Source organism: Eleutherodactylus coqui, chromosome 3 (genome assembly GCF_035609145.1).
Source record: "Eleutherodactylus coqui strain aEleCoq1 chromosome 3, aEleCoq1.hap1, whole genome shotgun sequence".
NCBI classification, from domain to species: Eukaryota; Metazoa; Chordata; class Amphibia; order Anura; family Eleutherodactylidae; genus Eleutherodactylus; species Eleutherodactylus coqui.
Window position 1 is genome coordinate 37,551,789 of NC_089839.1, and position 20,936 is coordinate 37,572,724.

The 20,936-nt window shown below is 42.2% G+C and overlaps 1 protein-coding gene across 6 annotated transcripts in view; it reads right to left on the minus strand.

The window, feature by feature from the left end:
* Nucleotides 1-20,936, minus strand: part of EHBP1 (EH domain binding protein 1) — a 365,541-nt gene that overhangs the window by 57,601 nt on the left and 287,004 nt on the right. For all 6 annotated transcript variants that reach the window (XM_066595508.1, XM_066595507.1, XM_066595505.1 and 3 more), the window contains 3 exons: nucleotides 17,265-17,403; nucleotides 14,378-14,481; nucleotides 9,315-9,438 (listed from right to left, as the gene is read on the minus strand). In XM_066595508.1, coding sequence (XP_066451605.1) covers nucleotides 9,315-9,438; nucleotides 14,378-14,481; nucleotides 17,265-17,403 — 367 coding nt within the window. The remainder of the gene's footprint in view (nucleotides 1-9,314; nucleotides 9,439-14,377; nucleotides 14,482-17,264; nucleotides 17,404-20,936) is intronic.

Genomic DNA, 20,936 nt, shown 5'->3' on the forward strand with positions numbered 1-20,936 from the left:
AAAAGACCTCTCTTCTCAAGCAAGAATATGACCGCTAGAACGGGAAGAAGAGGGCGGTTGGGTGGAGAGCAACATCAGAACAGGAGCTGCGGCGGATTAGGGGAGGTATGATTTTTATTACATTTTTATAAAGTGTGAGCTAATTCTGAATTAAGACTACCCCTGTAAAAGCCAACAAAAATAAAAATTTCGGTCACAATATGCCATTAATATCTGATCAGTGAGGGCCTGTGAGACAATGACTTGTGAAGTTTTATTGTAGGTCTGGATACAAACCAACAAAAAAAGAACAAAAAAGGTCTGCTTATTTTCAAGAAATAGTGCCACCCTTATCAATGGTCTTTACCTGGTATTGCAGCTCAGTCCCATTCACTTGAATGTGAACAACACCTTTAAGAAGGCTATAGACATTAGATTTTTGCTGGACTGGACAGGTTGTATCCTAACACATTCAATCCTTTGCTCCCTGGAGAGATGCCAGAGGCCGCTTATCACACTGTCCTTGTTGAAATAAATATGCATGCTTGGTCGATCTGAGCATACATGTTTATAGATGAGTTGGGCAGGATAGCTGTTGCAGTTATCTTATGTCTATGGGCACCTTTATACATATTTCACATTATCCGGCATCTCCTGTTATCAATTGACCCACACGCCAACCCATTTTGTTATGCATAACTAGATTGACTTTCTCTATCCTGACCGAAGGCTGAACTGCAATGGTGAAGGCAGTCACGTCTATGCATCGGACCATGCCCATGTGAGGTTTTTCCACATTTTAGCAAATAGTAGAATGTCCGTCACCTCTGTATGGTACATCAGTATTTGCAATTTGGCTACAGTATCAGATTTTATATATCTTTTTTACGCTACATAAGCACTTATAGGTAGTAAATCAGTTTATAGGACATTGTAGACCTTATTTGTTAATGGGTGTTCTGTAACAAACAGTGGGCCCACTGCGTATTTAACCCAATCAGATTTATATCTTTAATATCTGAACTCTGATTTGTTGAAATGGGTGACAAAGGGGCAATTAACAAGAAGCTCCTATATCAAGGGCACAAAGATAAAAAAAGGTAGGCAATAGGCAAAAAAACTATACAGAACAAACAAATAAAAAATGGATTTTGACAATATACAAGGTTTACACTTAGTCACATAGTATGTTAGGCTGAAAGAAGACAATGTCCAGCTAGTTTCCACCATCCCCCCTTGTTGATCCAGAGGAAGGCAAAAAAACACCCAATGAGGCAGAAGTCAATTTAGCCCATTTGGGGGAAAAAATTCCACTCTGACTCCATAATGGCAGTCAGAATAATCCCTGGATCAACTCTTGAAAGTTTCTACCTGACGCCAAGATCCAGATCAACAACGCCGCTGGTTATTTAATGTCTATATCCTGTAATATCATAGACATAGACATCTAGTCCCCTCTTAAACTCCTCTATGGATTTTGCCATCGCCACATCCTCAGGCAGAGAGTTCCACAGTCTCACTGCTCTTACAGTAAAGAAACCCTTCTGTGTTGGTGATGAAACCTGCTTTCTTCTAGACTTAGCGGATGCCCTCTTATTACCGTCGTAGTCCTGGGTATTAACAGATCATGGGAGAGATCCTTGTATTGTCCCGTCATGTATTTATACATAGTTATTTGGTTGCCCCTTAACCGTCTTTTCCAGGATGAAAATCCCAATTTTGTTAGCCTCTCTGGGTATTCCAGTCCTGTCATTCCATGTATTAGTTTAGTTGCCCTTCTTTAAACCCCCTCCAGCACTGTAACATCTTTCTTGAGCACCGGTGACCAGAACTGTACGCATTATTCCATGTGAGGCCTGACAAGTGCCTTATATAATGGAAGGATAATGTTCTCGTCCTTCGCCCCCTATACCTCTTTTAATGCACCTCAAGGCTTTATTTGCCTTTGCAGCAGCTGACTGGCATTGATTGCTCCAGTTAAATCTACAATCCACTAGTACCCCCAGGTCTTTTCCATATCACTTTTCCCTAGCAGTACCCCACTTAGTGTATATTGGTGGCATCCATTTCCCCTGCCCATGTGCAGAACCTTACATTTATCAATATTGAACTTCATTTGCCATTTTTCTGCCCAAGCCCCCATCTTATCTAGGTCTGTTTGCAGCTATACATTGTCCACCGTTGCATTAATTATCTTGTATAATTTTGCATTGTCTGCAAATATCAATATTTTACTGTGCAGGCCCTCTATCAGGTTAGTGATGAGTATATTGAACAGGATGGGGCCTAATACTGAACCCTGTGGCACCCCACTAGCTATGGTGGCCCAATCAGAGTATGAACCATTTATTACCATCCTCTTCTTTATATCTCTGAGCCAGTTCTTTACCCAGCTATACACGCCTAAACCGAGCTGTCTCATTTTATATATCAGCCTATTATGCGGCACGGTGTCAAACGCTTTAAAGAAATCCAGAAATACGAGATCAATAGATTCTCTCAGGTCCAGCCTAGAACTTACTTTATTGAAGAAGCTGATAAAATTGGTCTGACATGATCGACCTCTCATGAACCCATGCTGATGAGAAGTTATACTGTTGTTCTCCTTGAGGTAATCTAGGATGGCAACTCTCAGAAACCCCTCGACTATTTTTCCAATTATTGAAGTGAGACTTACCGACCTGTAGTTACCAGGCTCTCTTCTTGACCCCTTTTTGTATATTGGAACCACATTAGTAATAAGACAATCCAGTGGTACAACCCCGGTCTCAACAGTGTCCCTAAATATAAGAAATAGCGGTCTATCTATCACGTTACTTAGTTCCCTTGGAGGACCCTGGGGTGTATTCCATCTGGGCCCAGTGATTTGTCAATTTTAATGTTTTTTAGCCGGCTCTGCACCTCTTCCTGCGTTATACAGGTGATATTTATTGGGGGGTTAGTTTTATCTCCCTGCATCTCGTGTGACACTTCCTTTGTCTTCGTGAACACACTTGTGAAAAAACTATTTAATAGAATCGCCCACATCATCGTCTATGATTTCTCCAGCATTAGCACGTGTATATTCCAAAAGAAACAGCACAATGAACAAAGCTTCCAGAGGTCTTACTTAAAGCTCCTAGGCACCAAAGTAAAATCAGCAAGAGTGCCCTATCTACCACGTGATGACATTTCTGGTGTCTTCTTATGTTGCAGAGGGGCCTTTGGGCTCCTTCAGGTACCAGAGCCCAGGAGCAATTGCTATGTTGGCACTCCTTACAGTTACACCCCTGAAACGCTTATTACAGCATAATGGGAAATAGATTATCAAATATTCTGGAGGGTGCAGTAAAATCATGTTAGCTACAGAACCTTATCAGGAAAACATAGAGCCTAATGAATAAGCCTAAAGCTAGCCATACACATGCGATAATTGTGGTCTTACTATTTTTTATACCATAAACATTTACAATTGGCTTGGTTGAGCATGTGTGTTTAATTCAAGGATGAGAGGGAAATAAGACAGTGTGGATTTCTTAGGCACCGGCTTCTTTCCTATAGGAACAAAGGATCGGGCATATTGAAATCCAACATGCCAAATCCCTCTTTAACATGACTTACATCAGGCCCCATTCTACATGAGAACGCTAGATGATGTTTTAAGGCCAGCTTAACATGGCTGGACATGATCAGACAAACATGGCTACTTCCTCCTAAAGAAAAAAAAATGCAATACCAGATACAACCCATGGACAGGCGTGACGCTGTTTGTGGAAGAAAGCAGTTAAAAAAAAAATCCTCGATAAACTCCTGTCAACATCAGATGAAGGAATCTTAACATTTAAACACTCCATTTAGATCTTTATTCTTGTGCATTATACTAATTTAGCCAAAAATGTATAATTAAAAGGAGTTGATCAGTTGTAAGTTAATTATGGCCTATCCTCAGCACAAGTCATCAATAGAAGACTGGCAGCAATTTATTACTCAGGGCCCCTGCTGATCAGCGGGCCGATGCAGGAAGCGGACAGCTCCGTACTTACTGCAGTGGCTGGGCTCGGTATTGCAGGCCAAGTTCTCACTGAAATGAATGGTAACTTGGTTTGCAATACCAAGCCTGGCCACTCCAGTAAGAACGGAGCTGTCTGCTTCCTGCAGAAATCAGCTCAGTGCACAAGCTCACTGGCTTCAGCAAACAGCCGATCGGTTGGAGCCCTGCGCAACAGACCTCCACCAATCTACTACTGATGATCAGGATAGGCCATAAATAATTTACAACTAGGCAACCCTTTAAACTATGACTGAACCATTAAAATGAATATGTAAATCATGACCCTTATGTCCGTTCCGAGTCCGTCTATGAAAAGAACACTGTAGGGGGAAAAAATGGAATCCTAAATTCAACATATTGAAAAGTGCGCTTTGCGTTCTATTAATATTACGTTGTCATTTCTGCAGTAAATCTCCCTCTCCATCGGCATACAATGATAACAATGCAAAGAAATCGGCAGCGGTGGAGGAATAAGCGAACAATGCAGCCATATGAAAGGGTCTGCGGCTGAAGGACACCTGGCTCCCTTTGGTGGAGGCATAACAAGTTTATTAAGTAAGCACCACCTCTGCAATTATAATCCCCTCCGGCTTCTTCCACACAGTTTATTGGTTCAATTTTCATAACCATGAGCATCATTAGGGCAATGCAGTAATTAAGAGTTGTTAGAAAGTGAATTCTCAAACTGCAGATTAGAAAATTAAACTATTTCCTGATTACATATTAATGGAGCACAACAATAGCAGTTGCCATAAGCTTGGAAGGCAACCAAGGGATAAATCTGTGTACTTAATTACCATAAACAATGGCTGCATAGAAATGAAGTTTTACGCACATTTCCTTCTGTAATATGTCTGATATCAGTACACACTTGACAATTCTTGTTCAATTATCTCTATTATTTAATGCGCTGTGAACGGCTCTATGTAAATAAAATTAACCACCCCAATTACTTTGAATTCATCTAGGGACAAACGTAGGAAAAAAAAAAAAAAAAGTGGAGAATTCGCTGCAACGTCTAATCTAAAACATTACAGAAGCTTTCACTTGATTCTGCCTATATTTGTCTGCTCTTATTTAAGTACGCTTGCTAATTTAATTACATTCGCTGCCAATGGTCAATCAGAAGCAACAGAGCCGTTGCGATTTAATTAATTCGCATTGACTGTACACGCGATCAGTGAGAAATCTGGTGAATGGAACGGTCGTACATTATCACGGCTTTTTAGAGCATTGGGGAAATTTGTTTGTTCAGCGTACAAACTGCTCATTAAATTGAAATAGTTCTATGAATATCTACGAGGTGAGCTAAAATTCAGCAGTCACTCAAGCATTGTTTTAAGCCCATCAAGTAATAATCACAGGTAGTCGCGGCTCTTCATGTCGCTGCACAACCAATAGGGATTGCAATTTTCTTATGTGATCAGTCCCGGTTAGCATAATTATACCCTGTATGCGTTCGATGGTTGGTAAAAAGAAAAAAAAGTTTGGTACTGTGTTAGACAATAGAACAAAATGTGATTTTTGCCGTAAGAGAAACCAAGTAATCTTGTAGATATGATAGCTTTTAATGGCTAACAAAAATAAATGATGTTGCAGCAAGCTTTCAAAACTACAGGCGTGTAACACATAACATGCCTGATGGAGAAACCTAAGTAGTTTTTGAAAGCTTGCTGAAATATTATTTCTTTTTGGTTGCTATGACAAGGTGTTGTATCTAACAAATAGAAATCATGTTATAGCAAGCTTTCGAAACTCTTCAAGTTACTTCAGGCATGTTATGTGTTCCATACCTGATGAAGGGACCCAACTACCGGTAGTTTCAAAATCTTGCTGTAACAATTTTGTTTTGTTAGCGATTAAAAATTATATCTACAAATTAAACAAGATGGTGTTACAGCAAGCTTTCGATTCTATTAGGTTTCTTCATCAGGCATGTTATGCATTACATGCCTGATGAAGAAACCTAAGTAGCATAACATGCCTGATGAAGAAGCCTAAGTAGTTCTGAAAGCTTGCTGTAACATTATTTCTTTTTGTTAGCCATTACAAGGCATCATATCTAACAAATAGAAATTATGGTATAGCAAGCTTTCGAAACTACTTAGGTTACTTCAACAGGCATGTTATGTGTTAGATGCCTGATGAAGAAACCCAAGTGGTTTTGAAAGCTTGCTGTAACATAATTTCTTTTTGTTAACCATTAAAAAACGTATCATATCTTCAAGATTACTTCGTTTTTTGTTTTTTTTTACTGGGAACAATCTGTCATATTTTGCAATGGTTGGTGGACACTCAAGATATTTTTTTACATAATGCTACATTATTACTATACCTGTATAATGCTACTTCTAGGATGTCCCACAGCACTGTACCATAAACCGCACAGACGTCTCTGGGGCTCACAATCTAAACTGCTCTTCACAGACATAGGGGCGAATTACATACGAAGCCAAATGATGCGTTTGCAGGGTGAGTGAAGAGTGCACTATCAAGATTAATAGCTAGTGGATAAGGAGAAGACATATGAAGTACTGGCAGATGCACTGGTCAGATTCAAACCCAGGAGACAGATACTCCCAGAAAACAAGACTGCCCACAGAGGAGGGCGATTGCTAAAAAAGCTGCAACAATTCAGCAGCTGCAAATCTGCTCCAAATGATGTAGATTCACTGTGGATTTCACCAGGGAAATCCATAGGACAAATCCACAGCAGGGATTGACAGGTCATGGAATTAAGGTCCACAGCGTTTTTTGGCAAAGTGTGTGGATGGGATTTCTTAAAATCTCATCCAAATGGCTGTGAATTAAAGGACGCCTGCACACGGCATAGCTGGATTCTGCATGTGGAATCCCGCAGCAGAAGCCGGCCCAGGCAGCAGTGTCCGCGTGTACCTGCTTGCTTTCTTAATCTTTATCTGTACTGCGGATGGTCTGCACGACTCAATGTCAGAAATGCGCAGTACGGATTTTTTTTAAAACTCCTGCTTTTCCTGCGGCCTGACCGCAATGTCAATTGCATCCGTGTGAACATCGCAGGAAAATGGAGCATGCTGCGATTTTTCACCCGCGAGCGAAAACCGCAATTGGTTTCCCCTCATGTGGATGAAGAATCACTTTTCCATTGCATGCTATGGGCGGTATTTTCTGTGGAATCCGAAGGCGGTGGCCGACTCCAGAATCCGCAATTCTAATCCGCCCCTGTGCATTCACCATTATGCAGCTAATTCTGCTGCAGAAACTCTGGGTGTATGAACATACTCTTCAATTCTTAAACTGTAGTATTGTGTCCAAATATAAGAAATAAACAGTCTAATGTTCGCCATCTTTCAAATTCTTGCTTGGAAATGTATATACATGTATATAGTATATAAATATATTGTACAAACATACACACAGATGAGTGTGCAGAGACAGATGACTGTTTTGTAGCTTTTAGATTCCTGGATACATACATATTTATAGGACATACACACACAGACATACATATATACACGCACACTTCTAAGGGTTTTCCTTGTTTATATAGTATATACTGGCCATCATTACAAATATTGGAGTATTGCTGCCCATGTATTTTCGTGGACAAGAGCAGATAATCCTCACGGCAATAATGTCCACTTAGAATGTTTAACCTGGTCTCTTATTTTTTACATTCTCTATAAGGCTGGGTTCGCACAGGGCGGATTTGCCGTGGTTTTTCCGTTGCGGTTTTGCCACAGAAGAACTGCTTCTGTGGCAAATACCGCTTCAAAGGTTAATTTGGGCTTGCGGATTTTTCTGTGGAAGCGTTTTTTTCCGCAGCACTTTTTTACTTTTTGCCGCGGATTTGGCTGCGTCCATAGAGGTCTATGGACAAAAAAGCGCTGTGGAAAAGACCGTAGAATGAACATGCTGCATCTTTTAAAACCGCGCCGCAGTTGCATTTCCGCACTGTCCGGAAAAAATCCGTCCTGTGAGAACAGCTTTCTGGCAAATCTCATTTGTGCTGCATTGCACTGCAAATGCAGCGGTTTTGCCGCAGTGCGGATATGCAACGGCAATCCGCGGCAAAACCCCACTGTGTGAACCCAGCCTAAGGGTTTGTTCACACACAGCAGAAATGCTACAGATTTTCCACAGCATATCCAATTCCACAAGTAAACGGACCTGCACTGTGGGTTTTAAATCTGCGGCATGGCAATATACGCTGTAGATTTTCAGCGCGGATTTTACTTCTTCGAATGAGTGTGTGAAATCCAAGACAAAACCTGTGTGTTACAACATGATCTTGATCTTCTCCAAAATCTGCGGCTGTGGGATATCTACCATGTTTGTATGTAGCTAAGGGTGTGCGCACACGGGACGGAAATGCTGTGGATTATTTCACGTGAAAAGTCGGCCGCATTCACAGGATAAGCTATGATGGTGGAGACTTAAAAAATAAAAATCTTGTCCAAATGTAGAAAAACTTCTCATGAAATCTCCCGCAGAACTGGCAGATTTTAAAAGAGGGGGTGAAATCCGCTAAAATCTGGTGCAAATTCACAGCTGCGGAAAATCCACAGCAAATCTGCTAATGTGAACATAACCCTAGAGGCAATGAAAAGAGAAGAAAAGCTACGTGACAAACCCTCCTCTGATACATTTCCGAATACATATATATTTAGTTATATTTAAACATACTGTATATATCTCCCTCTCTCACATATGTATCATATTTGCAGCGCATAAAAATACCAAAAAGTAAATATACTGGCAGTAAATGTGTTTCTGACAGAAAGCGGCCGAGCAATCTGCTTGTCACTAGCCTGGAGGTACATTCTATACACACATATACAGTTCTTACAATGCTTAAATCTATTTCGCCTCTGCAATCAGATAGCTGTGAAAGCTTTGGCTTGACAAGCGGCTAGATTTTAGGCCATGTATGCCGCGTTTCATGAGGAATCTAGCTGGCTAGCCCCTCTCTCTTCAGACACACACAACACTCTCCCCATTGAATCTGTAGAACAGTGAAGATCTTACTTTTTTTTTTCCTAAGCAGGGGCATATCAATGAGGCACAGATATGTATTCAGGCTCTGCATGGTTGAGCACACTGTTCAATAGTGCTGGCTCACACGATATCAGGGCGAGTTATCACTTCCCATGAAGGCACTCTTATCACCAGGGCCCAGAGAGGTGGCAGCAAATCGCAGCCTTTTCATTTTCAAGGCAGTTCTGCTGAACATTCAGGCTTCAAAGATTCACACTTCCAAAACTCTATAAGAGTTTGTGAACGCTCAATTTGCCAAAACTGTTTACAGTGTAATTGGGCACCGTACCTGTGTCCATGAGATAGCGGAGGCGGTTCTCCACCAGCGCGGCACGGGTGTCAATTTGATTCTGCTCGTTCTCTAGGGCTGCCAATTCTCCTACTACATACTGACTGGTGTCTTTGAACCCTTTCTGTATAGGAAAAAAAAAAATGGAGAGAAAGAACAAACAAGAGGGGAAACATCACTTGTAAGTTGACTTTTTCTTTTTTTCGATCACTTAGAAAAGCACTTACCAGGTCTAACAAAAGCCCATCCGCGCACCACTTACTAGTGCCAATATAGTATAAAACATATATAGTGATACTCCATCATACATAGTGGCGGAGGGCTTGTTCTTAGTGCCATTGACCCACAAACAGATTTTATGTTACACATATATACATACATACAGTGTGTGTGTGTTTATGTATGTATGTATGTATGTATGTATGTATGTATGTATGTATGTATGTATGTATGTATGTATGTATATATATAAAATAAATCTGTTTGTGGGTAAATGGGACACATGTGTATGTATGTATATGTGTGTAGAATATATATATATATATATATATATATATATATATATATATATATATATATATATATATATATATATATATATATATTACACACATACACACACACATATACATATCTAAACATATATATCTCTCGATTATTTACATTATATACACATACTTTTAAAAATAAGATACATATACACACGTCTATGCGAATACACTCTATATATATATATATATTTTTTTTTGCTACATATCAACACACATGTACAGAATATTTATAATATGAGAATGTACCACAATAAATGACATAGGCGAATGCAGAAGCGATCCATGTAATACAGCCCGAGTTTTCTCGCACTTTCGCTTTTTTCACGTGGGAATGTCATCAGTTTTTTTCACGTGTTAAAAAATGGAAGGTGACCCTGATGATGTCATTTATGTCCCAACATTTAAATACCGATTATTATACACCTTTGTATTGGGGTCCGAGCGAATGGATTGATCTTGCACTACGACAATGATATGACCTCTGTCCACATGTTGTGGCATTTACGCTTTTTGGTGCTAATATTTTACTGGTTCTGTGCTTTTTTTATGGTCCCCGTAGTCACGTGTGTTAAAAACGGATTGCATTTGCAATTCTTCTTTATTAAATCTACCCATTGGCGTGAACAGGCGATTGTCGTCCAAGATTCCAACCAAGATTGGACATGCTGTGTTTTTCTTTAACTCGGACTGTCTGTCCGTACAAGTACGGACCGATACGGAATGTTTTTGCTCAGGTGAATAGAACCACTGAAATCAATGTGTTCCTACTTATACGGTAAAACTGCCCATGTGAATAAGCCCTAACCTCTGCTGGTGGCCCTATCCCTATTTTCAGGCCTGATATAGGTCCCCGAGTGATGTATGTGTGAGCTTCTCTTGGAGATGGCTGCCAATACTAAATTTAGACTGAGATTCTGGCAAGATTCCCATATTACGTATTCTGAATTTTCTCTAATATCGGACAAGCCGGTACTACTATGCAGTTGGTACAAGGATAGGGGTAAGCCGGCTGATGAGGATGGCGGAGTGTACAATATAATCTTGTTTACGCACACAGCTGGCTAGAACAGAAGTGCTAAACACTGTGAGGTGTTATCCATCACTGAGACGGCGGCGGCACAAAGCAGCGGCGGCTGTTCTGTCATGTTTAACACTACCAATCTGAAACTGCTGGGATAGGCCTATTAGGAAATCTGATACAAGGGACGGACTGAATTACTTCAGGCGTGTGTTAGGTTTATAGACTGCAATGGGCTCCAAAATGCCGTAAACAGGACGAAAGAGACCTCTGTAGGGGGCGCCATTTAGGAGTTTGAGAAAGCTGTGTGGTGATCACTATAAGAGCTGCAAAGAGATCCCTATGAATTATACCGGGTGGCGCAGAGTGCAGCAGAAATGCAGTCCTAAGTTCTCACTCCCGACCTTAAGGTTGCGGGTACAATCCCCGTGTGGTTCAGGTAGCCGGCTCAAGGTTGACTCAGCATTCTATCCTTCCGAGGTCGGTAAAATGAGTACCCGGCTTGCTAGGGGGGTAAAAAATGACTGGGGAAGGCAATGGCAAACCACCCGCAAAAAACAGTCGGCCAAGATCAACCTAGGAGTCAGTCATGACTGGATGCTTGCACCAGGGGACTTTACCTTTACCTTGGCCAGAAAAAAGGGAATTAATAAAGTACTTCATGTCAGACATAGCAAAGTCTATCAAAATGGCTTTGAACACTACTGAAAAACCTATTCTGGCCCGATGATATGAGGGAAACTTTATTGTATATCCCCAACCAGTCTCACTATGTAAAGCTTCAGATTAGAAAAGTAATCCTACTGATTATACAACTATATTTACTGCTATGTTCTATAGGGTCGACCACAGAAAAGCAGGCCGGTACCCCACCGTTCTAAGAGAAAATCTATGTTGCCCATAGCAACCAATCACAGAGCAGCTTTCATTTTACCTCAGCTGAATATGAAATGGAAGCCATGATGTGATTGGTTGCTTGGGGCAATAAAAACAGATTATCTTTTATACTGTTTTCATAAGCGTGTGGAGCCGGCCTACTTGTCCGTGGCGCATCCTGTAGATTTTGTAATTGTGTGGTGATTATCTTCTATTATCTTCCATATACCTCTGCTAACGTCAGTGTCCCGAATTTTCATGTGTCATACTGCAAGGTGCTGAGGTTTGGGTCAGGTAAATGGATCATTTTTTTGCCTTTTCTTCTGTCGGCCTCTGCCATAGATGGAACACTGTTGTTAGCAGTAGTTGTCTGTCTTAACTATATCTAATGGGTATGGCCAGCCTTACTATTTTATATGGCTGAGTGGAACCTGCCAATTTTGGTAGGAACGTCCAGTTATCTAATATACATGGCGGACTCCTGACTCAAATGACAAACGCTGGGGAAATAAAGATGGTGGTTGGATTTCAACTGTCCAATCCTTTTGTTCTTGGGAAATAAGCTGCGGCCAGAAGTGTCTGGAAGTGGCTTTCCCCCCTCGCCACATATACACGCTCAGCTGAGCCAAACTGGCATGTGTGTAGAGGCGGGGATGTAGCGAGATGGTTTTTCCGCACATATTACGCCTCTAAAACCATGGCTAAGCCAGGTATCTCTGTCACGGAGCTAACCCTGTGAATAGGCAAAATCTGATTGCAGAATTTCCGTTGTGATTCCATGTGGATCCGTGTTATGAACAGACATGTCACTTCTTAATGAGGATCCATGTGAAATCACAACGGAAATTCCACATGCAGATTTTATCCCTTCCATGGCTAAGTCAAAACAATGTAAGATTTCCGTCAAACAGCTCCCCATATCCGAGTTTCCTGGATACACGTGAAGCATGGGGGATTAACTACATTCCAATATGAATTAGCTTTGAAGCTAGTGATATTGCCCAATAAAGAGCTCATCCCAAAATTGACTATCATCACCTATCCACAGGATGGGTGATAAAAGTCTTATCGATGTGGGTCTTACCACGGAGACCCCCACTGATCTCGAGAACGGGGGTTCCATTTCAGCTTTCCCCTCATTATGGGCTCATTATACTCCCGCAGTGGCGGGGAGAGTGAATGGAGCAGCGGCCGAGAAGCCGCGATGTTGCTGCATTCAGTTCAATGAGGCTGATGGAAATAGCGGAGTACAAGCGCTTGCATGCGCAACCGCTACTCTATTTATTCTCCTCCTCACTTCGGGGAGGGGGTTGCAGTGAGGAGGAGAAGGGAATAAGGGACTCATTCTTTTGGTGGGCACTGGCCCCGTTCTCAATTCAGTGAGACCGCCACGAACAAACATTCATCCCCTATTCTGCGACTGGGTAAAAAAAGTCAATTTTTTGGAATACCCCACTTAATTGCCATTTCAGAATTGTGTACACATTCACTGCTGCACGTTCAGCTTCCAAATCATAGCCGCCTGCGTCGCAATATTCTACTCTCTTCTTCGAGATGGGAACTTGCACAATGAAGTACATCTGGATTTGCATCATCCAATTGATTTACAGTCAATAGAATTGATTGCACCGCAGTCTATTACCCAGCGTATGAGCGTGCGGAGAACTAATTACTCCATCAACATGTAGGCAACATGAAACCTGATGAACTAAACGTGTCGGAGCGTCGAAAATTCCGAGATGAAGAAGGATTCCCTGTGAAATCCAAGTTGCGAATGTTTTTTCTTTTGTGTAACCTTTGGTCGGGACACGGTCTAAGACAATCTTTGCCATCTCTACAGAACTAAAGACAAGGAAGCCAATTTGTCAAATTATACACAGTGAATGGCCGCTGTCAAACTCTGGCTAGGCATGCTGGGAAACACAGACAGGTTCCAGCGTGTTCCTTCCTCTATCCGTCCCCACGCAGCTGTCCATCAAACGCTGCTTTCTCCCCGCGGTCTATTAAATATTTCCCTCACAAATCAATTTTACACATGATCAGCCCATACTCCTACCGAGCTGAACCTCCCCGTTAATTAAGTGAAGAAATTACCATATATATTATATTAATGCAAACATCATTCAGCTGGTAATTCACGGCTGATCTGGATAATGGAAAGGTTGAACACCCATTAACCCAAGTCAACAAAATGGGTTGGCTGGGAAAATCGAGCAGGTCTCCTGTGACTTGTCCCTCTAACTGCAGCACTGCGGTATCTTCCATTGTAATAATTAAAATCCTCCCGCTAGATCAATACCGGCATCTTTGGATGGGAAGTGTCCTCAATGGCAACGCCTCAAACAAGACGGAAAAAAAGAGGGGATGGGGGGGGGGAGGACTTTTTGCAAGTGAGTGAAATTCATTTTTTTTATCTGACAATTATCACCTTGGTGCAGACTAATTCGGCGCTGCGCCCCTCTTACAGGGATTTCAATGCACCAGAGATTGACATCTCCCGAAAGAAATAAAAAAAACCCTAACATCTCATTTTTAACAAATAAAAGCACAATTTTCCCATGCAGTGGAGAATTATCAGCAATCATGAAATAGGGCAGAGAGAGGGGAAAGTAAAATACATTTAGCACTTCATCTTCTGAGGGCTTCTTCTGGGTCTCGGTTATCACGGCTCCTTCATTCCCTCTTTTTGTGTCCTCTTGCATTGATCTCTGCCTTTTCATCTCTGCAAAATAAATAAACAGAAGCCAAAGAAAGTCCATTATATGTTGGTCGGAAGGATGAGGATAGGACTCCACATGAGTGCGTTAGCAGTTAGCGCTGATTAATATCGACTTGTGGTAAAGAAACACTTAAAATGAAAGAAAACATGATGATGCTTATTACCAGCGTTAAAGCGACCCTCCAGTCTAAAACGAAAGTGGGACTTGTACGTTGCGAATATGGCTGGCCTTAGCTATGCGCAACCTGTGTGGTTGGACAGGGTGCTGGTTACTATCTGGTAGGGAAAGCACCGAGCTGAAGCAGACTGGAGGCGGTCACCCCATTTAGGTCCACCCGGCCAGATGATCTTCTTCCTCTGTGCGACAGTTTTGTTGAGCTACATGAATTGCCCTCCTTGCGGCTCTGTCTCCCCCCTCCGATGTTCTCAAATACCGCTGTCAGTTGACAACCCCAACGACACACAATCACTTATTTCTGAAACTGTATTCATGTTAGGAGCTTGATTCTGGGGCTGTATTTATATTATGAGCTTGGTTCTGGTATTGTATTTATGCACTGAGGTTCGTTCTGGTGCTGTATTTAATTTCTCAACCTGGCTCTGGTGCTGCATATCTATGTACTGAGGTTGGTTCTGGAGCTGTATTTAGGTTGTGAGTTTGCTTCTGGTGCTGTATTCATGTTATAAGCTTCATTCATCAAGGTTTCTGCTATCTTATTTCTTTATGCACAAGCAAAAAATAGCCAGTCTTACAATCAGTACAATATACATTATTTATTTTCTACTATTTCTTAATATTTTGCACAGGGTACCATCTATCCTAAGGCCAACACTGATTGCAAATGTACCAGAAACATAACTGGCCCTCCTGATGATCCATCCTTCCTCAGTTTCAGGGGTTACAACATGGCAATCCCTCTTGATTGCTTGAGAAAGAGGGATTGTCATGTTGTAAGCCCCGAAATGCGTTGCAGAATACTCTTTGTTTTTGGATTATTTTATAAAAGCTGTCTGCTTTTTTTTGTTTTCTGTCCTTCATACCTGCAGACGACTGGATCAGGTGGCTGCGACTGGCGCTCTCCAATGTGGATGTCCGTGCTGGACAGGGATTCTCCCTCACCCACTGAGGTCCTGCAGGCTGCTAGGCGTCGTGGTGCAGCCAGTTTCTGCGTGGCGACCCCATTACAACAGGTGAGTCTGTTTCTATATACTTGATTGTCTTTTTCTTTTGGGGGGCGCTGTCCCTTTTTGTACATATCACTTAAATCACTTTCTGACAGGGATCCCGTGTCATAACGGATTAGCCCATTGAAAAAGGTTTCATCTGTGTGCAAAACCATAGCCTCGCGTTTGCATAGCTGCAGCCGAAGTCATAAGCTCGCCTTTGGATTTCTGCTGTGGTTTTTAAATGCAGAATCCACATTAAATGACACCGTGTGAACATACCCTTACAGGGGTACTGGCTGCACTAGGTCTGAAATAGTCCTATTGCTGCCGCTGAAAGCTATCAAAAAAGGGCAGTGAGAGATGGACAATTCATAATTTCCTAATATCGCTATTCGTAGAGACGTCTGAGACAGTGGAGGCCATTTTCTGGTAGCGGCAACAGAGGGAGGATGGATCATGGGGAGAGTCAATGTTGTCAATTCAATTTGAAATGCAGAGTTACTTTAAGTATCTGACACTAAATACATAGAAACACATGAAAAGAAACACTACTATAGAAGAAGCAAGTATAGAAACTAGGTGCCTCAATTATTAAAACCTGCACTGTTGTCCATAGCGACCAATCAGAGCTCAGCTCTCACTTCTTAGACTACTCTGGAAAAATAAAAGTTGCACTGAGATTGGTTGCTAACCAACCAGACTAGAACTTTCATTTAGATCAAAAAAGTTCAGATACAGCGAGTTGGCCTTCACCTGAGGCTTTGTTCACATCTGCAACAAGATGTTCCTCAAATTTCACGGCAAAAATCGACTCGAATTCTAGGCATTTTGGAGCAGATCCACACCAAAATCTGCCACATGTGAAGTACCCTAAGGCTCTTTTGTGAATTAGGCATCACACATCCGAATGCATAGTAACATAGTAAGCAAGGCTGAAAAAAAGACAAATGTCTGTCTAATTTTAGCCTGTTTCCACCCCCCAATGTTGATCCAGAGGAAGGCAAAAAAAAACCCCAATGAGGTGGATAATAAGGTGTATGGCACACAACTATGCAGACCAACAAAATCTACCTGATCTTGAAGGGCCTTTTCCACTAAAAATCACGTGAGTAGCACTGGCCAATCACAGAGTGGATATAATGCATTGGTAGCCATGACACTACCAGAGCACTATGGATGATTATTAGGTAATCTAAAGATAGCCGTGGTCATTTTGGCTGTCCAAAAACAGAACACTGAACCAACAGAGGCAAACAATGGACAACAAAATCAACTACAGGTAATGTACCCCCTCCACCCTCTGGGCCCAGGACAGAATTTTTTCCCCAAATCCAATGGGTTAAATATGCTGGACTAAGTACTCAGCATATTGGGGACAGAGAATAATGCTGGGCAATTACTGAATGGTAATAAGTCAAGTAGGGGTTCTTTTGGGGGCAACAAAATTTACAAGGGTTTCCCCATGGTAATAAGATTGGAAATCACCGGCCTTGAGGGCCATATTGGTTTCAAATATCCAGCGTTATTAGACACTTGTACTGTAATGACCAAGAATTCTGTACAACCTGTAAATTAGCTTGTCCAAGCAATTTATAATAAGAAACCAGCACTTCCAATACCTGGACAGATCTCCACCCATTGACTGTAGGACTCTAGTTCTATTTTCCTGACCGTTAAGTCTTTGTTGATGACAACTGGAGTCTTGAACCGATCCGAAGGTCTGTGCTGTCTGTCGGCAACAGATTCTTCAGTACCATTCTAGTAAACACAAAGATGATAAAAAATGGGGTTTATTATAAAGGCAAGAACTCAGAGAACTGTTCATTCATGAGAAAAGAAGATCTGACAAAGACATAAAATGCCTAAACCAAGAGGATCTCTTACCTCCCCTGACATGTATGTTCTAGTAAATACTTGCCTTTCACATAAAATATCTATTCTGGAGGGTTTTTTCTCCTTAGAATTCTGCGTTGTGCCACTGCTCTATTATTCTTCATGAAAAACTCTACATACGTTGACAACTGGGCGTTACCATTCCCCTCGTGTCTGTCAGATGCTGTCTAATCCGAACTGCAAACGGACTGTTATATAATAAATAACTCAAGTATTTACTATAATCTGTTTCCCAGAGAGTGCATCACTCCACCATTTGTGGTTGGGGACTGGGTACCTGTCCTCTCCTCACCTCTGGTCAACAGATACGGTCATGTGATTGTGATTGGCACCAATGTCATTTCTCATAGGTGGTCAATCCCCAACCACAAATGGTGGAGTGATACTTTCAATGCTGCCGCTATCATTCTCTTCGTGGGGCAGACTATTAGGCCGTCTGCACACGGGGCGGATTTGCATTGCGGAATCCGGAGCGGGCGTCCGCCTCCAGATTCTGCAGCAAATACCGCCCATAGCACGCTATTGCAAAACACGATTGCCTCTACACGAGTGGAAATCGATAATTTTCCACTAGCGGAGGAGAAATCGCAGCATGCCTAAATTGGGCTCAAAGGAAGCCATCCGGCCCGTTGCCCTTCCGCAATCATCACTGCGGAAAGGTTGCAGGATCCGTGTCATCGCTTAGCGACAGCATGGCATAATCTGTACTGCAGGGGTGCCACCTGGCACATCCGCAGCACAGATTAAAAGACTTCAGACAGAGAACAGGGTCTGATTTCGCTGCGGGATCCCAGATGCAGAATCCGACCCGTCCATGTGCAGCTGGCCTTAAGCAGATATGTCAGAAGAGCTGCTAGGCCTTCTCTAATGCATCTTGTCCTATAAGCCTCATAGACTACCATTCTAGGTTCATAGGAGAGGGGCTGCCGAGTCTGGAGATGTAAATTTTATACTCTCCTGCCTTCCTATTGACTCGCTGACCACCCGCAAAACCTCTGTTCAGTGCAGTGAGTGGACTTCATATCTTCAGCATGTGTACAAACTGTTCTCCATTTGGAGTACATATGACTTTTTGATCGCTTTTTATTAAATTTTTTCTTGGAAACAGGGTGACCAAAAAAGGGCAATTCCAACGTTGTATATTTTTTTTTTTCTGACGAAGCTCACCATTGTACAAGATAAAGAATGCATAACTTTGCTAGTTCGGACTTTTATACAATACCAAATAAGTTTTGATTGCTGAGGTCTAGGTGTGGAGATCCCCACTGATTGCTAAAATGAATGGACAGTAGAAAGCGGTGCCTGTTTGACTGCTTCCGTCCGTAATCAGACCGCTTTACAGGCTTCTTAGAAAGTTTATGGAGTCATACACTGCCCGTTGATGACCACTGAACAGCCACAGCTCTTCGCTGAGCACATTCATCTGAGCAATCGGTGTGGGGCTCAGCATTCAGTCCCCAACTGATCAGTACTTCTGACATATCACTAGGACATGTCAGAAACTGGGGATGTTGAAATTCAACATGACCGTTTAGCAAATATCAGAGAAAGCGAAAGGAACCAAACGATCAGCTAATACACAATAGATGGATTACAGTTCCATTAAAATCATCCAATGCAAGTATGGCCATCAGAACGTTTAACGGTTTCACTTATATAATATGTTATCACAACAGCCAGAGGGCCTAATCTAAAATACAAAGGTGTCTACTTATATTGTATACACTCTTAAGCCTCCTGCTCCACTTATCTGGGCCATAGGGTCCGTTTAGGCCAAACGATCTATTGGTTTTAATGAGTGAACGATGGCACAGTTCACTCGTTCGCACGGGCAGATACATTGTTGGCTTGGTCAAACGAGAAATTGTTCAGTCGTTCATATTGATAAGAACGACTGAACGATCGGTATTTAAACCAAATGACTAGTGAACGAGCCAACGATGATTTGTAGACCGGCATTAAATGAACGATCATAGAAAAGTGAACGATTTATCGTTCTGTGTTCGCTCATTGTCTGCGTTTACACCGAACGATCATCATTCATTTTCGGTAAATTGAACTATTTTGTTTTTACGATTATTATCGTTCTGTGACCTATACTCTTTGGGGCTGTTCACACCCCATAATATCCAGGGGTCCCACAGGGATTACCACTAGGAACGCTGGAATTGGCACCTCTGCATGAAACCTCTCAGCCATATATGAAAACTGCTGAAAAGGAGAGCAAGAAATTTCAGTTTCGACAAGATTTTGGTTCATTTTTGGAATTTTGTGCAGGAAAGAATAGTGCAGTCCACCAAGTTATTCAGTCAGGCACAAAATGCTGGAAATTGAAAAGGAGATCTATTGGTCTCCGTTTAAGAAGTTTTCATTACTGGTCGAGGTTCTGTTCAGATCCTGTCCAGGAGAGCCTTTTTGGAATTTTCAAAAAAAACTTTGCATTAATTTAACACGTCTATTCCTGTTTGTTTTTTTCTTTTATAGTCCGCTTTAGATTTTATACATTAAGGCCGCCTGCAGACGGGCAGAAATTCCGCGGAATTTCCGTCCTTGGAAGCTGCTATAGGATTGCGTTAGCAAACACAATCCAAGGCAGACGGCTGCGGTTTGTCCGCACGAAATCTTGCGTGGCAAACAAACCGCAGCATGTTCTATTTCTGTGTGGGGCTCGCAGAGCCCCGCACAGAAACGTCACTCACCGGCCGCCGGCTCCGGTCGGCGCATGTGCCGGCTGCCCGGCAGCCAGCACATGAAAGATGCGGCGCTGCGGGCGCGGATGAGTACGCACTGCTCTCTGCAGGCGCTCAGGTCGGGTCCCGCGGCGAGAATTATCGCTGCCGGATTCGACCCGGCTGTCTGCAGGCGGCCTAAGACCCCATTTACACTGACAGATGATTGCTCAAATATCACTCAAAAGATAGTTTGAGTGATCATCTTTGCATAGTCTATAGTAGCTACTTAAGAGCTATGCAGGCAGACCGGGACACTGCCGCTATCACTCGGCGAACAATACAGCTGTTCTGCATAAGCAAACAGCTGTATTGTTCTCTGCAATTACAGCTGTTCTGCATAAGCAAACAGCTGTATTGTTCTCTGCGATTACAGCTCGGGCACAAAAGTGCCCAATGGCCGTTCCGCAGACTATCACTTCAATTCTCATACAGGTGTGACAGCCATTCAGAGACTAGAGATGGAGCGGGTCAGAGATCTCTTCCCGTCTTCAGATTTCATACCCTGCAAGCAGGCAGTTTTTCATAGACTGCCTGTTTACACATGCGGATAGTTGCTTGATTTGTAGGTGAGCGAAAAGCCAAGCGACTCTGACGAGTGATTTCTTGCTTAGTGTACTGTCAGCAGGTGCCTGAAATTGTTATTTCCAGCGATTATCGTCCCATGTA